The 13430-nt window shown below is 46.2% G+C and overlaps 6 protein-coding genes across 6 annotated transcripts; 4 read left to right on the top strand and 2 right to left on the bottom strand.

The window, feature by feature from the left end:
- Positions 1-785: 785 nt before the first annotated feature.
- EV420DRAFT_1485588 (uncharacterized protein) lies at positions 786-3361 on the top strand (the record flags this gene model as incomplete). The annotated part of the gene is made up of 11 exons (XM_060470248.1): positions 786-1059; positions 1222-1312; positions 1350-1475; positions 1758-1946; positions 2214-2230; positions 2313-2425; positions 2648-2736; positions 2791-2865; positions 3018-3152; positions 3198-3247; positions 3315-3361. 11 exons carry the CDS (start codon positions 786-788, stop codon positions 3359-3361), a joined length of 1206 nt encoding a protein of 401 aa, XP_060324021.1.
- A 421-nt stretch (positions 3362-3782) lies between these two features.
- EV420DRAFT_1485587 (uncharacterized protein) lies at positions 3783-4891 on the top strand (the record flags this gene model as incomplete). The annotated part of the gene is made up of 5 exons (XM_060470247.1): positions 3783-3849; positions 3900-4102; positions 4172-4533; positions 4685-4742; positions 4799-4891. 5 exons carry the CDS (start codon positions 3783-3785, stop codon positions 4889-4891), a joined length of 783 nt encoding a protein of 260 aa, XP_060324020.1.
- A 172-nt stretch (positions 4892-5063) lies between these two features.
- EV420DRAFT_1485586 (uncharacterized protein) lies at positions 5064-5660 on the bottom strand (the record flags this gene model as incomplete). Its single annotated transcript, XM_060470246.1, has 2 exons — positions 5064-5514; positions 5572-5660. The coding sequence occupies 2 exons, from the start codon at positions 5658-5660 to the stop codon at positions 5064-5066; spliced, it is 540 nt and encodes a 179-aa protein (XP_060324019.1).
- An 804-nt stretch (positions 5661-6464) lies between these two features.
- EV420DRAFT_1485585 (uncharacterized protein) lies at positions 6465-6955 on the top strand (the record flags this gene model as incomplete). The annotated part of the gene is made up of 3 exons (XM_060470245.1): positions 6465-6507; positions 6590-6706; positions 6753-6955. 3 exons carry the CDS (start codon positions 6465-6467, stop codon positions 6953-6955), a joined length of 363 nt encoding a protein of 120 aa, XP_060324018.1.
- A 169-nt stretch (positions 6956-7124) lies between these two features.
- On the top strand, positions 7125-7409 carry EV420DRAFT_1252858 (uncharacterized protein; the record flags this gene model as incomplete). Its single annotated transcript, XM_060466745.1, has 1 exon — positions 7125-7409. A coding segment is annotated over one exon (285 nt), but the record flags the coding sequence as incomplete, so codon positions are not given.
- A 5693-nt stretch (positions 7410-13102) lies between these two features.
- Positions 13103-13423, bottom strand: EV420DRAFT_1248193 (uncharacterized protein; the record flags this gene model as incomplete). The annotated part of the gene is made up of 1 exon (XM_060466707.1): positions 13103-13423. A coding segment is annotated over one exon (321 nt), but the record flags the coding sequence as incomplete, so codon positions are not given.
- Between the last annotated feature and the right edge of the window lie 7 nt (positions 13424-13430).

Genomic DNA, 13430 nt, shown 5'->3' with positions numbered 1-13430 from the left:
TGGGGGAGTTGACTCTCCACGCATGAGCGAAGGGTAGCCGCGTGCTCGATGTAATCTTCGTCGAGTACAGGCAAGGCTATGTTCAGCTTTGAAAGAGAATCCGTGCCGTGATAATAGAAATGTTCATCCAGCGCATGCAGCGCCTCGTACGAATGGAGCGTGTCCGTAACTGGGATACTGAGTTCCATGACAGTTGCTTTAGATGATGACAGGGATATCAAGCTTCTGATGCAGCTCTCCAGGTGCCTGTATGGCACTTCAGCGGTAAATGTTTCTAGATGAAACATGGCACTGAGATCAAGATATGCATCTCTGCTCTCATCGTCTGTAAAGTGGATACTGTGAGCCAATCACGAGAGTCAGGCAAGCGAAACTGATCACCTAGGTACTTGAGAGTTAAATGTCGTAGTGTTGTGCTTGCTAGTCCGACGATGTGTCAGGCAAGACGGACATCCTGCACAGACAAACTGAGCTGCAGAGTGGATAGTAGGATGGGTGTTGTACGCCAAAGGATCCAGTCCGAGAAATAGCTGTGTAGCTTCGCAGCGAGTGGACCCTCCGAGTCTTCATCGGAGACAGAGTCATGGCAGAGTAAACGAGTGAGGTTTAGGTGCAACATAGAGAGGGTAACAGGAAGGGATAGTGGATGGGTGTCGGCGCAATGCGAGTATCTCATGGAGATAGACAGACCACCAACGCAACACAATGATAGCGTCGGCATCCCGGTCAATAGATAGTGCAATGCGGAAGATGTGAGGTGGCAATTCCAGAGTATGAGGCGCCTCATGGATGACATGGTAACGGTCCTCGCCAAATCTACGGTGCTTCCGTCTATGAGCAGGGATTGTAAAAAGGGCAACTGGGCCAATATGGCGGCCAGGGATGCATTGTCGGTAAACACCCATGCGGGACCCAGTATGTTGAGGTGGGAAGCTCGCGATGTCCCGTCATCTGGACCCGACGGCAGCGCGTTAGCATCAGTCGAGGTGACATTGATGCCAACAAATATTCTTAGAAGTGTGGCGAGGTGTCGGCTGATGACTGGTCCAGGAGGGAGTGGTGCGTAGTGCTCTACACACTGATGATTGAGCCTGGTAAGATCTAGACCTTCGAAGTCAATTCGTATCATGATGGGTGTATGTTGGTAGAGTGTAAGAAAGCACAACGCTCGGTTTATAAGAATACTGTGTTCTTAATTACCAATTCGTAAGGGGTAAATAGGGGAAGTGACTATGATGGGTAAGGGAGACCTCGGTATCCGGTATCATGGAAGTACTGTTCAAGGTGGAACGAAGCGCATCCAGTGTGATCTGTAAGTCATATAGTAAAACCGGATCTTTATCGTAAAGAATGATGCTTATACGAGATAAGGTGGTGTTACCCGACAATGCTATCACCATCGATTCCCATGCCGCTGCATGCAATCTAAAATCTAGCAAGCCGCTGTTCTCCTCGACCCCATACAAGACACGGAGGTACGATAGCGTGCTGATATCCTTCAGGGATCTGACCAAGAGCAACAGATCTTGGTGGAGACAAGTGCAACTTTCCACAGATAGCGATGATAGAATGCATAGCTTGTGGACGTTGAAAACACGGGGAACAGGTCCGAGATGATCTAATGAAGCAATGAACATTGGCCGCGAACGGTTTTGAGCTCACGTACCAAGTCTTACAATAGAAAATGTTTTCATGTTTGGAGCCACGTCTGGTAAAGCATGATGGAATACGTCTGAAATGTCACTCCTTATTCGCAGCGAAATATCTGTGACCGTGGCGAAGAATGAAGATGTAGAACAAAAACGAAGGAACGAGTCCATAGTGGCCTGTGTTGCCGACTCGATAACCAGCCAGTGCATCTGGTGGGAGGATCGAAGGACGGTGGTTGTGTCAATGTCGCGTATATCTGGTGCCCCGACGGTTGCAACGAAGTCAATTATTCGGAGGTAAGATAAGGATGGAAATGCTGTGGATACATCGGACCATATGGTATCCGGCAAATGGCAGCAGCGCAGCTGAAGGAGGCGGAGCGTGGAGACAGGACTGGTGGTTAATACCGTCCAGTCGAGTTCAAATGCGTTACAGATGATGGTCGTGAGATATGGGAGACGACGAAGGATCATGGACGAGGTGACATGATTGTCGAGGATGAATATGTCGCCGGTGAAGGTGATATGCTTCACATAATGCTCAATGGACTGGTTTTTTTTGAGGAGAGACCAACACGCAGGTAGGTCACATTCCCCCTCTTGGACTTTCAGTGCTTCAAACATATAACCATGAGCAAAGGGCAACCACTGTTTCTGTACTAGCGAGAGACGTTTCCCATCATCGATGGACGAAAGGACATGCTGAAATATTTTCAGCAGTATCTCGGGAGAAAGAAGATTTATGGGAGTGGAATGCATATCAGAGTGGAGACGCTGTATGTGTGCGAAACGAATATAATATTATGTTAAGGACACTGAGAATTGTGTGCGATATAAGCCACCGTGATTTAGCTTCTCCGAGCATGAGCGGGATAGCTGGGAATGCCGAGGAACTGACAAGAACAGGGTAGACAAACGGCATACGCTTAGTGACGATCTATCGCGTGATATCAAGATCAGGTCGCAGATTTCATCTAATATATAAATTCGTGACCGAGGTTCAAGAACGACTGAAGCAATGCGGCCTGCCACATGTACCACAGAAAGAACAGTTTTTAGTCTTACTGAAGAAGTTGTTCACGCAACCGTGAGTGATACTACGTATTTATCCTATCCCTAATCGTATTTATCTACCCTCTAGGATCCTTCCAGCCGGTGCAACGGAATCTTGTATGGTACACATTGCTGGGAGCCTATCGTGGTACCTGTTCGAAAAGTAATCTATTCCCATCGCACGGTGTCATTCGATGTCGACTTATGGCTGATGCCCGGTGATATGGGTCCTGTGTATCGAGTATGGGCGCCGCTCGATGCTGAACACCAGGTAGTGTTACACCTGGTAGATCACGACTTTGTGCCTCGTAACAGGCTATTCGATGGCATGATCGGAAAAAGAAGTGGTCTCAGAGGCAATGTGCTCGCTTTGAAAGTGAAGAACGAGTCGGGCCGATACGTCGACATGACTCTAGCAGATGAAGCTAAGACGAGTCAGACCTTGAAGGTGTAAGTCTGTCGTATTACACATATCACAGTGATGCTAATGTATAGTACCAGCCACATCGAACGTAAATTCAGTTTCAATTTCATGCACGAAAGCAGTATGTAGTGGAGTACGCATTATCCGCGGTATTTGTGAATATAGATGTTCTACACAATTTGAAGCAGGATTTTCCATAGAAGATGGGCGTAACACGCGTATATCGCGAATGTAAAGCCACCGCGTCGTCATCTTTCTTTATAGTGAGATCTGATACACTCGGCCTCGCATTGAGGGGAAATTTTTAAAAAATTCAAAACTAAAAGTGGAAGATAGTACAGGAATGAAACAGGCGAGTATTACAACAAGACTCCGCGGATTTGTCGATAATATCCATAGGGCGTAAGGGACTATACTCTGTCTAGAAAACAGTTTGCGGGGCGCACAACAGGCTAGACAAAGAGACGGGTTGTATCGGTGTCTCAAAGAGGACAGGAGACCCTTTATGCATGTACGGAACACTGCAGGACTATGAGAGAGGAAAGGGCGGCAAATAATTCGGCACATGTTATGAACTTATATGAAATATTACCACTTGTTGTAGAGGTATAAATATAAGGCCGGATTTCAAGAATAACATCTGGTCTTGCAGTACCATGTCATTCACTCGATACAGCGCAACTCTCTCTAATCTAACATCGATAATGGGCAACGAAACTCTCAGTAAGTCTTTATGATGCACGCGAAGACCACATCTGAACTGCATGATATAGGGACGGAATATCAAGATGCGATCACGTTCTGTAACAACAACCCATCTCAACTTGCTGGGTATGGGGATATCCAACGTCTTTTGGCAGAAACCATGGTAGACTCTGAATCTCGACCGGACGCCTCGTTCATTGTGAATCAAGAGACAAGAGAAGAAATGGTCTTTCAAATGCAAGGGATCGTTCTCGAAGTCGCCCTGCCTCCGGTACGCGGCAATGCAAACAATCAAAGGCTAGATGTTCTGCTATTCTTAGTTTGTTCGTAATGTACTGAGATCGTACGCAGGGTTTCCGTTAATCATCTCCAACAATCCGTAACTATCGTTGGATTGGAAGGTGATCGCCAGTTCGTCAAAGCGTTAGCGGCAATCAGCTGCATGCTCGATCTGTTGAGCCAGTTGGAGATGAACCACGTTCGTGCATCGCCACAGACGCGAACGGGTAACGGCGTCCAGGTCACCTTTCGCAACCGGCTGTTAACTCCTTCGCATGCGGCGAACGAGGACGATGTTGTAGCTTTGCTGGCTGTGGTTGACCCTCATAACTTGCTATCGAAGGAGCTTCAGCCTAACAAATTCTCATTCACCAAAGACTCTAATGTGTCACTCGAGAAGTACAGCTGGACAGCTGATGGACAGTAAGCATTCATCATATGTACAATCTTTGGTCATCTGTTGATGGAAGATAACCAGATACATTCATACCTCCGACATAGATCCACGTGTTTTCTGCCCCGGACAGGTTGTAAACGTAGGAGTATCATTCCGTTTATGTAAACGCGGACCCAGCCTATCATTTGTTCAGCGCCTGGACAGTATAGCCTTAATGTCGACCGTGGGAGCCCCTGTAAGAATCTTATCCCTGACTATTGAATTGACTAAGAGCTTACATGAACAATTCAGTTGGTGCAAGCCATGGAAATGGCGAGCAGAAACCATGAAGTGCAGCATCCCTTACCTCGCAAGCGCAGACAAGATGTCATGAAGATTGTGTAGATCAAAGGTCATACCTTCTGCTTGTAGCATCTGAAATCTCTCAGCCTCATATGAGATGATAGTATTGTAGAGCAGTAATCTCAGTATTTACATTGTAGCCAAAAAAAGAAATAACATATCAATGGGTACAGAAAGAACATCATGGACTGAACACTTGTACCCGTTTTAACCCCTACTCAGACAGCTCCGAATCGGAATTCCACTCTACATGCTGATTGAAGAAAACGGTCTGCAAGGCATGTACATATTGGGCCTTGTTCCAGTCTGACACCTCTGCCTCGTCAATCCATCGCGCCAACTCCTCCACCTGTCGCAAGATGTCGTATAAGTTTTGGAGAGCATCATGCAGCTCATGAGCCGAGGTCGATGGGGGGAAAGCTTGTATGTACTTGAGGAAAATCGCTGACATGTTACCCACGGCGTCATCAAGGCTGCTGTCAAGCACCATGAAGTCGATTGGTCCAGGTACACTGGAAGGATAAGCGGGGATAGTGGGAGGCGTAGCGTCCGAGAGTGGGTCTAAACTGGATGCATCTGACCACCCATCAGACTCCGACTCGGTGTCGGATGGTGAAGGATTTCGGGTGCGCGTGCTGTCTTCGCCCTTGTTGCCTTGTACATCACTATAACCCATTGCCCATGAATACAAAAGATAGCCGTTGTGTTTGAAGAATGCTCACCATATGCATGTAATGGCACCACAACATTTCTGCGGGTAGTGCTCGTTGTTTAGGCTCAGGAGTGGAGCATATGAGTCCATCGCATTCATGTTGATGGACGACGAGAGAAGCCTTGACGATAACGAAGGGACCAAAGCGCTACAAAGTTGTGCGTGACAAAATGTAATCAAATTTCTGGAAGCGTGCATGCGCCACATTATTACAAGGTTTTCTATTCGGTATATGCAGAGAGACCCTCGGCGCTCTCGGACATTCACATCCAGAGACCCAAAGCTGCCAATAGTTGTCAAGATGACCTGATTCCATCAGACACATGAGTCGCTGCCCTGACGCTTGAGAGTATCACTTACTGCACGTCTTCAAGCGAAAGCTGAGAGCATCAGCACACCAGCGGCTTGTTGCAGGATGCAACCATGTTGTTATATTTCGTCTCTATATTCGTGGTTATCATACATTGTCTCTATATCATGCAAGTCAGACATGAACTTCATGCGTGTCATAGATGCTTACGAAGGCTTTCACTGTCCCTGACCAACGATAGGTTAAAGAGAGGGCACGTGCGTGTTGTGCCGTGTTGAGTGATGGGCACGGACAGTCATATGCCCCAATAGCGCGTTCCGCTTGGGCATCGTGCACGGAATAGATGGCATCCTGGAAAATAGGACAGGATGTCTACAAATTTAATCATAAATATATCATATGTCTGACCGAGTACGGCATGACACTGACCTATCGAGGATTTGATGCAAGGACCAGCAGCAGCAAGGTATGATGGTGCCGATGATCAGGAACAGGATGAGTCCCTGAAAATCTCATGTCCGAATGCCCGAAAAAATTCGGACGTTCAGAGATAATGCAAAACACGCCATTTCCTGTTGGAGATTGCATTTCCCATGGTCTCCTTTTTTTACCTCCGCCCTTCATCGCGATCTAACTGTAAGTGGTCCCAGCACGTCTATCGCGCCCATACCAATTGTAAATGTTATATGTAGATAATAAAAGAAATATATGATGCAAGATAGTAAAAATGAACACCGAGAATGGCAACGCAACATGGAACACACATTCCTTGACCTTGAAGCTATAGTCGATGATGAAGACCAGGAAGACGATGAAAGTGACGAGGACATAGAAGGTACGTAACCTCTGACACATCCTAGATATACACCAATGCAATCTAGACTTTATCGATGATTCCGATTTGCCCGACGAAATGCTGACCACCGCTAAACCTGCACACGAAGGAGGTGGAGATGAATTTGACGCGATGATGGAGGATATTGCGAATCGCTGGATATCAACCAGATCCAAGGCGCAAAAAACCGACGAGTGCCGATTGAATGTGGACTATCAGTTGGGGAGCAACCCCAGTAATATTCGTTGATTTGAAAAGCAGGATTATCCGTTATGGAGGGTACAATGTGAGGTGAGTACAATTTGTATGTTTGACGCGTCGTATTGAGTACATCCAGTGTTTTCAAGAATACAAGGCTATACAACATATAATGTCCAACACGAAAGGACATGATATATGCTCTGCTTTCTACTGCAATAATCGACGTGGATGGATATATATGGAAGCGCCTTACAATGAAGTTGTAAAAAAATTCCTTCTCATGACACCCGGAGTACGGAAGATGGGTTACGCTCCGCCATGGTATATCAGAGTCGAGTCGATAGATATTGCGGAATGGGGAACTATCCTCCGCGAAGACGACGAGCAGCATCTTCAAGCTGGCTCATGGGTCCGCATTAAACGTGGACTGTATCGAGACGACATTGGTGTTATATACGAGACTACACCGGGAAACGTTATAGTATTGCTCATTCCTCGGTTGAGCCTCGAACCGCCTATCATCCAAGGAAAATGCCGATACCGACCGGAACGCCCAGCTCCGTCCCACCTATTCGATCCTTTACGGTTTCGAGATGGTGCAAATGCAACTAAGCATGAAAGGACGTTCGATGACACTGTCACAATTTTTCGTGGACATAAATTTATAGGAGGACTCATGCTCAAGAAGATATCCTCTTACGGAGTCGAAGAGGCCAAGCGAATTGAACCGCATGTCGCAGGCATATATTTGACCAGCAATTTACCGGTCTTGCATGAGTGGTCGCAAAAAATGCCTCCGCCACATGGGTGGTTGTTCAACATCGACGAACAGGTATCAATCAAGTCACTGGGCTCGAACGGCATTGTAACTGGATCCACACGAGATCGTGTACAAGTATGGCACGAAGAGACGTCGACAACAGTTGAGACAACATACTGGGATCTGTGCAAGGACTTTCAACCAGGAGATTTCGTGGTGGCAACTACAGACATGCTTGAAGGATGCCAGGGATGGGTAATTGAATTGCAGGAATCAGATCTTGATATCGAAGTGGTGGTTTTGGAAAGAAACACTGATGGGAAACAAACATCCATCGAGGTAAGTGGTCAAAGTCACCAAAAAAAAGGAGAGAAAGGCAGCAAAAACTGATCCATTGGTAGTTCTTCACTACTCATGCAAATTCCTTGCGACAAGGCAAGCCATCCAACAAGATATATGCTTTCCTCCAACAAAACAACACACGCGAACAAGAACTGAACATGCAGACATGCAAAGTACCATGGATAGGCATACAAGTAAACATTTCCATACCAGGGCGTAGAAAAGCACATGGAACCATAGAAGATGTCGTCTTGGATCTGAAAATCCCCAGCGGTGTCAAAGTTCTGGTCCGATACGACGCAACATATGATCCAAACAGACCATTCTCAATGGAGACCATGGCTTACGAGCAAGTCACGGAACGCAGGTCAGCAGTTGAACATACATTACGATACACTGACACTAACAGACTTCAAGATCAAGGTGGCCTTTATATTCATACCGTCCACTCTGGCCAAACGAAATGTTATATCGTCCACAAGCTGAATTCCTCAAGCAAGAGCGATATATGTTCGAAGGTTATATGCTACTGAGCACAATAAGCAACCCTCCCCAAAGGGAAAGAAGCGCATCTCCAATCTGCAGATGCACACCACCGCTTGAGGGTGAACACCCACCACCATCGATGATTATTACTATGGAAGACGCGGCATGGAATCCGAGAGCAAGCGACGAGGAAGGACTACCGAAGGACCATTGGATATACCAAGAAGCCTTCAGGAACCAGCAACTCGTGGTCAAAGCAGATGGGGTAGAAAAAACCATATGGGCGGAAAATGACGGCGACCAGGTTATCCTGCTATATAAGATCGGACGTGCGACAAAGACGCTAAAGCCGAGAACTTTAGTTCCTTCACACCCAACACCTCGGGATACCAATGTCTTCGTGATTGTACGCGGGGAACACGCCGGCAAAACAGTTCGACCTCGCTGGTTTGACAAACATGCGATGGGTCACAAGTTTCATGTGGCTGTTGTGATACAGAACAAAGGAATGCTGGATAGTCTGACAGGAGAAGAGCTGGACGTAGAATTGAAGGACATGACGAAGATGGCAGAAGCAAAGGAGGCGACAAAATTGAATACAAAACTGAAGAATTCCATAATTGTAACGGTACAAAAGAATAGGTGTCCTCTGAATTAATGTAACACATTGCTTTGATCTAAACCAGAACGTATACCACAAGATGCGTGGTTTTAGAGCCAAGTCTGTTCAGATTAAGCTTGTTCAACGATATACTACGAAGCAAGCCGTTATCCTTCATGCCGTCATACTCGTAAGCTGTGTTTGGTAGAAATATACGGGAACAAAAATGCTCTGCTCCAAAGTAAATAATGAATGCCAATACATAAGCACGCGTCCCACCTTGTACAGGAACTGTAAGTTGAAGGTTAATCGAAGTCCGGGCGGCATACTCAGGCCAGAGCTGAAAAGACATTAAAGGAGGTGGAGACTCGAACATTGCACCATATTGCATATACCCACTGCATCTGTGTGCGGATATAACATGCTCGAAGGCGGACTGGAACCCACTGCCATTCCATGAATGAAATAGTAATAAGACTGTCAACCAATCCTGTATAGAAGCCACAGCCGCGGCAGTCGTTGGTTGTCCCGTTTGCATCCACGCCAACGGACCACATATGCCGACAAAAGATGTCTTCGCATCTGATAAGATAATGTAACATCCTCTGTCACAGCGGACATAGGGAAGTATGTTACACTCAGTATCTCCCCGCATCGTATCAGCTAAATCAGCGACACCTGCCATAGATTTACCAAATCAGCGGAAACTTTGAGGATAACGAGTGAACAAAAGATCACGTATACAATCCTGACCAGAGTCAAGAAGAGCAGAAGTGGTTTTCCCTCCATTAACACCCATAGATCGGAATATCATACCAATCAGACCGGTCACCTCGGTGGAAGCTACCCACGCATCTCGCCAAATGGTGCTCTGAGACCAATACAAGTAGAACAGAGGTGTTAACAGAGAATCGTACGTGCAGGACCAGTTATCGTGATCCCACTTACATCCATATAAGGAATATGACTGCATCGTGTCGTGTTTCTTTTGTTTTTTAGTACTGCCACGGCTTTCACCATCTTCTCTAGCACGCTTCATGGCTTTTTCGTCATATTCAACATCGTAGGGTACAGAAGCCAAATCTTCAATTTCTATTATCTGACCTTCTTTGAACCCGTTTCTGACGAGGGTATTGTGAGCAATGTTCTCAAACTTGCGCATTTCCAGTTTGAGGTCAAGTGGCAATGGTTTATTCAAGTCGGATAATGTCACCTTATCTGCTATAAAAAGACCATTTCTGTTGGTAGTGCGCGACACAGCAACATAAGCTTGATACCCTCCTTCACTGAGATACGTCAAAAGGCCATCAGGCATGGTTTGTCCTTGTGCTACGTGACCGGTGCAAGCAAAACCTGGTTGTACGGGCACTTGTTCACGCGTAACCGTAACAAACTCGGCTTTCCCGGACTCTCTGACCATCTTGTGTTTGAATGTCCAAGACGTGGGCTTTATGGGAAAGTATCCCGTGGGGAGACCGGAGAGTTTGATTTTCGAAGAAGGGAACTCTACAACAATAGCGATAAGATATGTGAAATTGTACGGGTCATTGGCTAATTCAAGATGACGGACATAACCTTGAGCCCCATTTGTTATCTTCAGATCCGTCGAAAGGTTGCGATACCGTAGAATTACTGGCATACCAACATAGAACGGTATTATACCAGGCAAACCCCCCTGATTCATCAAGGCAGATACATCTTGGTTCAGCAGAGCCTGTCGGTATTGCTCAGGAACAATATGACCGTTCACCTTGTCCAAAGCGGCACAATTGAATAGATGAGTTTCAGGCACTTTGCTAATAGCCTTGTAACAATTAATCGCATGACGAAGGAAGTTTGTAGTAACGATAGCCACAGCTTTACTATGTGCAGGTGCACCCATATCTATGCCATGTGGATGCGAGCTAGAACGTATAATGCGTTCATTGAATAGGTTGACATCCTTTTGTGTGCATACTCTTTCACGTAAATGAGAAACGGCCTGACTATATTCTTCATCCGCTTCCATTCTTTTCTGACGGTGCAAGAATATGGCATCTGTGATTGAGTTCCATGCCATACGACCAAGTCATTTGTTAAGATTCTCATGGTCCACCTTCTGATTATGAGTAGCGCACGCATAAACAGGAGAACCTCCAACGGGAGGATATTGATACAGATCACCGCTAAAGATAACCATCATACCACCAAACCACCAATTCAGCTGGTTCTTGCCATAATGGCAGGCGGCGTCGATCTCCGGTAAAAGCTCCTGCTGCAGCATAGAGACTTCATCTATGACAATAACATCGACATCTTTCAGCTGATCTCTGAGCTGATTCTGCCCCTTCATGGTCATTGTCACATACAAAGTGTCTTTCCCGCCAAGGGATTTATTGGTGTGTTTGAACGCTTTATTAGATACGCACAAACCAAAAGCCTTATGCAAGGTCATCCCATTGTTGTTGGAAGCGGCTGAACCAGTGGGAGCCATGAAACGGATAGCGTGAGCAGATCCGAAAGCAGCCATAACTTCAGTAAGAGCCTGAACAACATAGGTTTTCCCCGTACCGCCTGGACCCGTCAAGAACAATCTCAAGGGAAAAGGCTCTACAGCGGAAGGAGTCGAAGAGGGCTGCGAAAACTTTTGCTTCACATATGTGGTAGCCATTAAACGAAAAGCATACTCCTGTTCAGGGTTCAACTTCCATTTTGTGACCGTGGCGTTCATCAGTTCCAGCACAGTTTGCCTCTTCCGAGTGGCATGGGACAAAGTGGCCTTTACACCAACGACAGGAGGCGGTATAAACACAGACAATGAACCTTCATCATGGTCAAGATCATCGGATGATAAATTATTTGTAGTAGATCGAACGGGCAAATTCGAGCTACCATCCGTCTGCTCTTTTACATCACCTGCGTTGAGCCTGGACACCATCACCTGTGCTTCTTGATGTTTAATCTCTGACTGCCAATCGGTCATCATGGCAGGCGTGATCTTGAACCCGTACGGCACTGAAGAGCTGGAGGCAAAACTCGATCCCATGCATGGAACGTCCCATGAAGGCGCGAAAAAATTAGCTTCACCCAAGCGCACGAGTTGCACATGCGCTTTCGAATCACGTGCTTTATCTGCATCGGTCTTACCGGTTAGTTCGACGAGACTGTCTAAATCCTTATGCACAAACATGTTTGTGACCAGCTGCGAACTCCTGGTGAGCAACTGTCGCTTTCGCAAACGCTCAGCATCCCTCTCGTCCTCGCACTCATGCATGGCTTCCCAATTTGACATGCACTGGACTGCTCGTTCACTAAAGCTATAAGTCCTGAAGACTTCTGAAACCGAGTCGGCAGGATGCAACAACGGAACATTGAGATGAAAAGGTTTGAAATGCGTGAGCATAAACAACGCATAGCAAGGATCATTCACTCTAGGTAACTTATGGCCGATAATTCTAGGTACTTTCCTAGTACGATATGGGTATTCGTCAATAGATGTATGCTCCACGATCTCATATGTTTTATGCAACGAATAACCAGAGAGGAGTTCGTAACGAGGAAGTCGGGTTGACCTGGACCCTTGTTCATATTCTCTGAGCGGATCATTAGTACATGCAGTGCGATCGCGCTTACGTTCCACTCTGAACCTTGCAACGAAATCATAAAACGAGACATCAAACAACTCTGGATTGCGGTGCAGGTAATCTTGCACCTGAGACCTCTTTGATAAATTCCCGTCTTCGTCCATGCGAAGGGTAACAAACGCATCCTCCACTTCCTCGTCCCCATCGGTGTCACCAATCTGACAATAAGATTTTGCATGCTCCATTAGGAGACCCGACATCATAGGTACTGTATCATGTGATCGAAATGCCTCCTCTTTGCCTCTAATAACTCTGGCCGCTTGTTGAGCATGGACTTGTTGCTGCTTTGAATATTGCGACAAACACTTGTGGATGACAGTGCGAGCCTGTAAATGTGTATCACTCGTTGACCCAGTGGCATGGGCACGAAGGACAGCATCTGCTAATAAAGTCAACAGCTCGTACATTTTAACGCTCATTTTTGTTATATAATCTGTGATATAAAACATGGCGGATTTACATGACTTTCCTGACAATACAAACCTCAAATCATGATTGAAGCGACCAAACACAAGAATCAACCTATTATGATAGTTGACCCAAACATCGTGACATGCCGGAACAATTGACTTCGATTCGGGATCATAGAAAGAGATGGAAATGTAGTCATGAGGAAATTGAAAATGACAAGTGCTATGATTGTATTTGTAACAAACCGGCTTATGCACATGACACTGAAGATGCTCTCCCACATACTTGACCTCCTGTTCG

This window comes from Desarmillaria tabescens (genome assembly GCF_030435595.1).
Source record: "Desarmillaria tabescens strain CCBAS 213 chromosome Unknown EV420scaffold_69, whole genome shotgun sequence".
NCBI classification, from domain to species: domain Eukaryota; kingdom Fungi; phylum Basidiomycota; class Agaricomycetes; order Agaricales; family Physalacriaceae; genus Desarmillaria; species Desarmillaria tabescens.
Note: the sequence above shows the minus strand (reverse complement) of the source record. Positions and strands in the feature narration are given on the sequence as shown.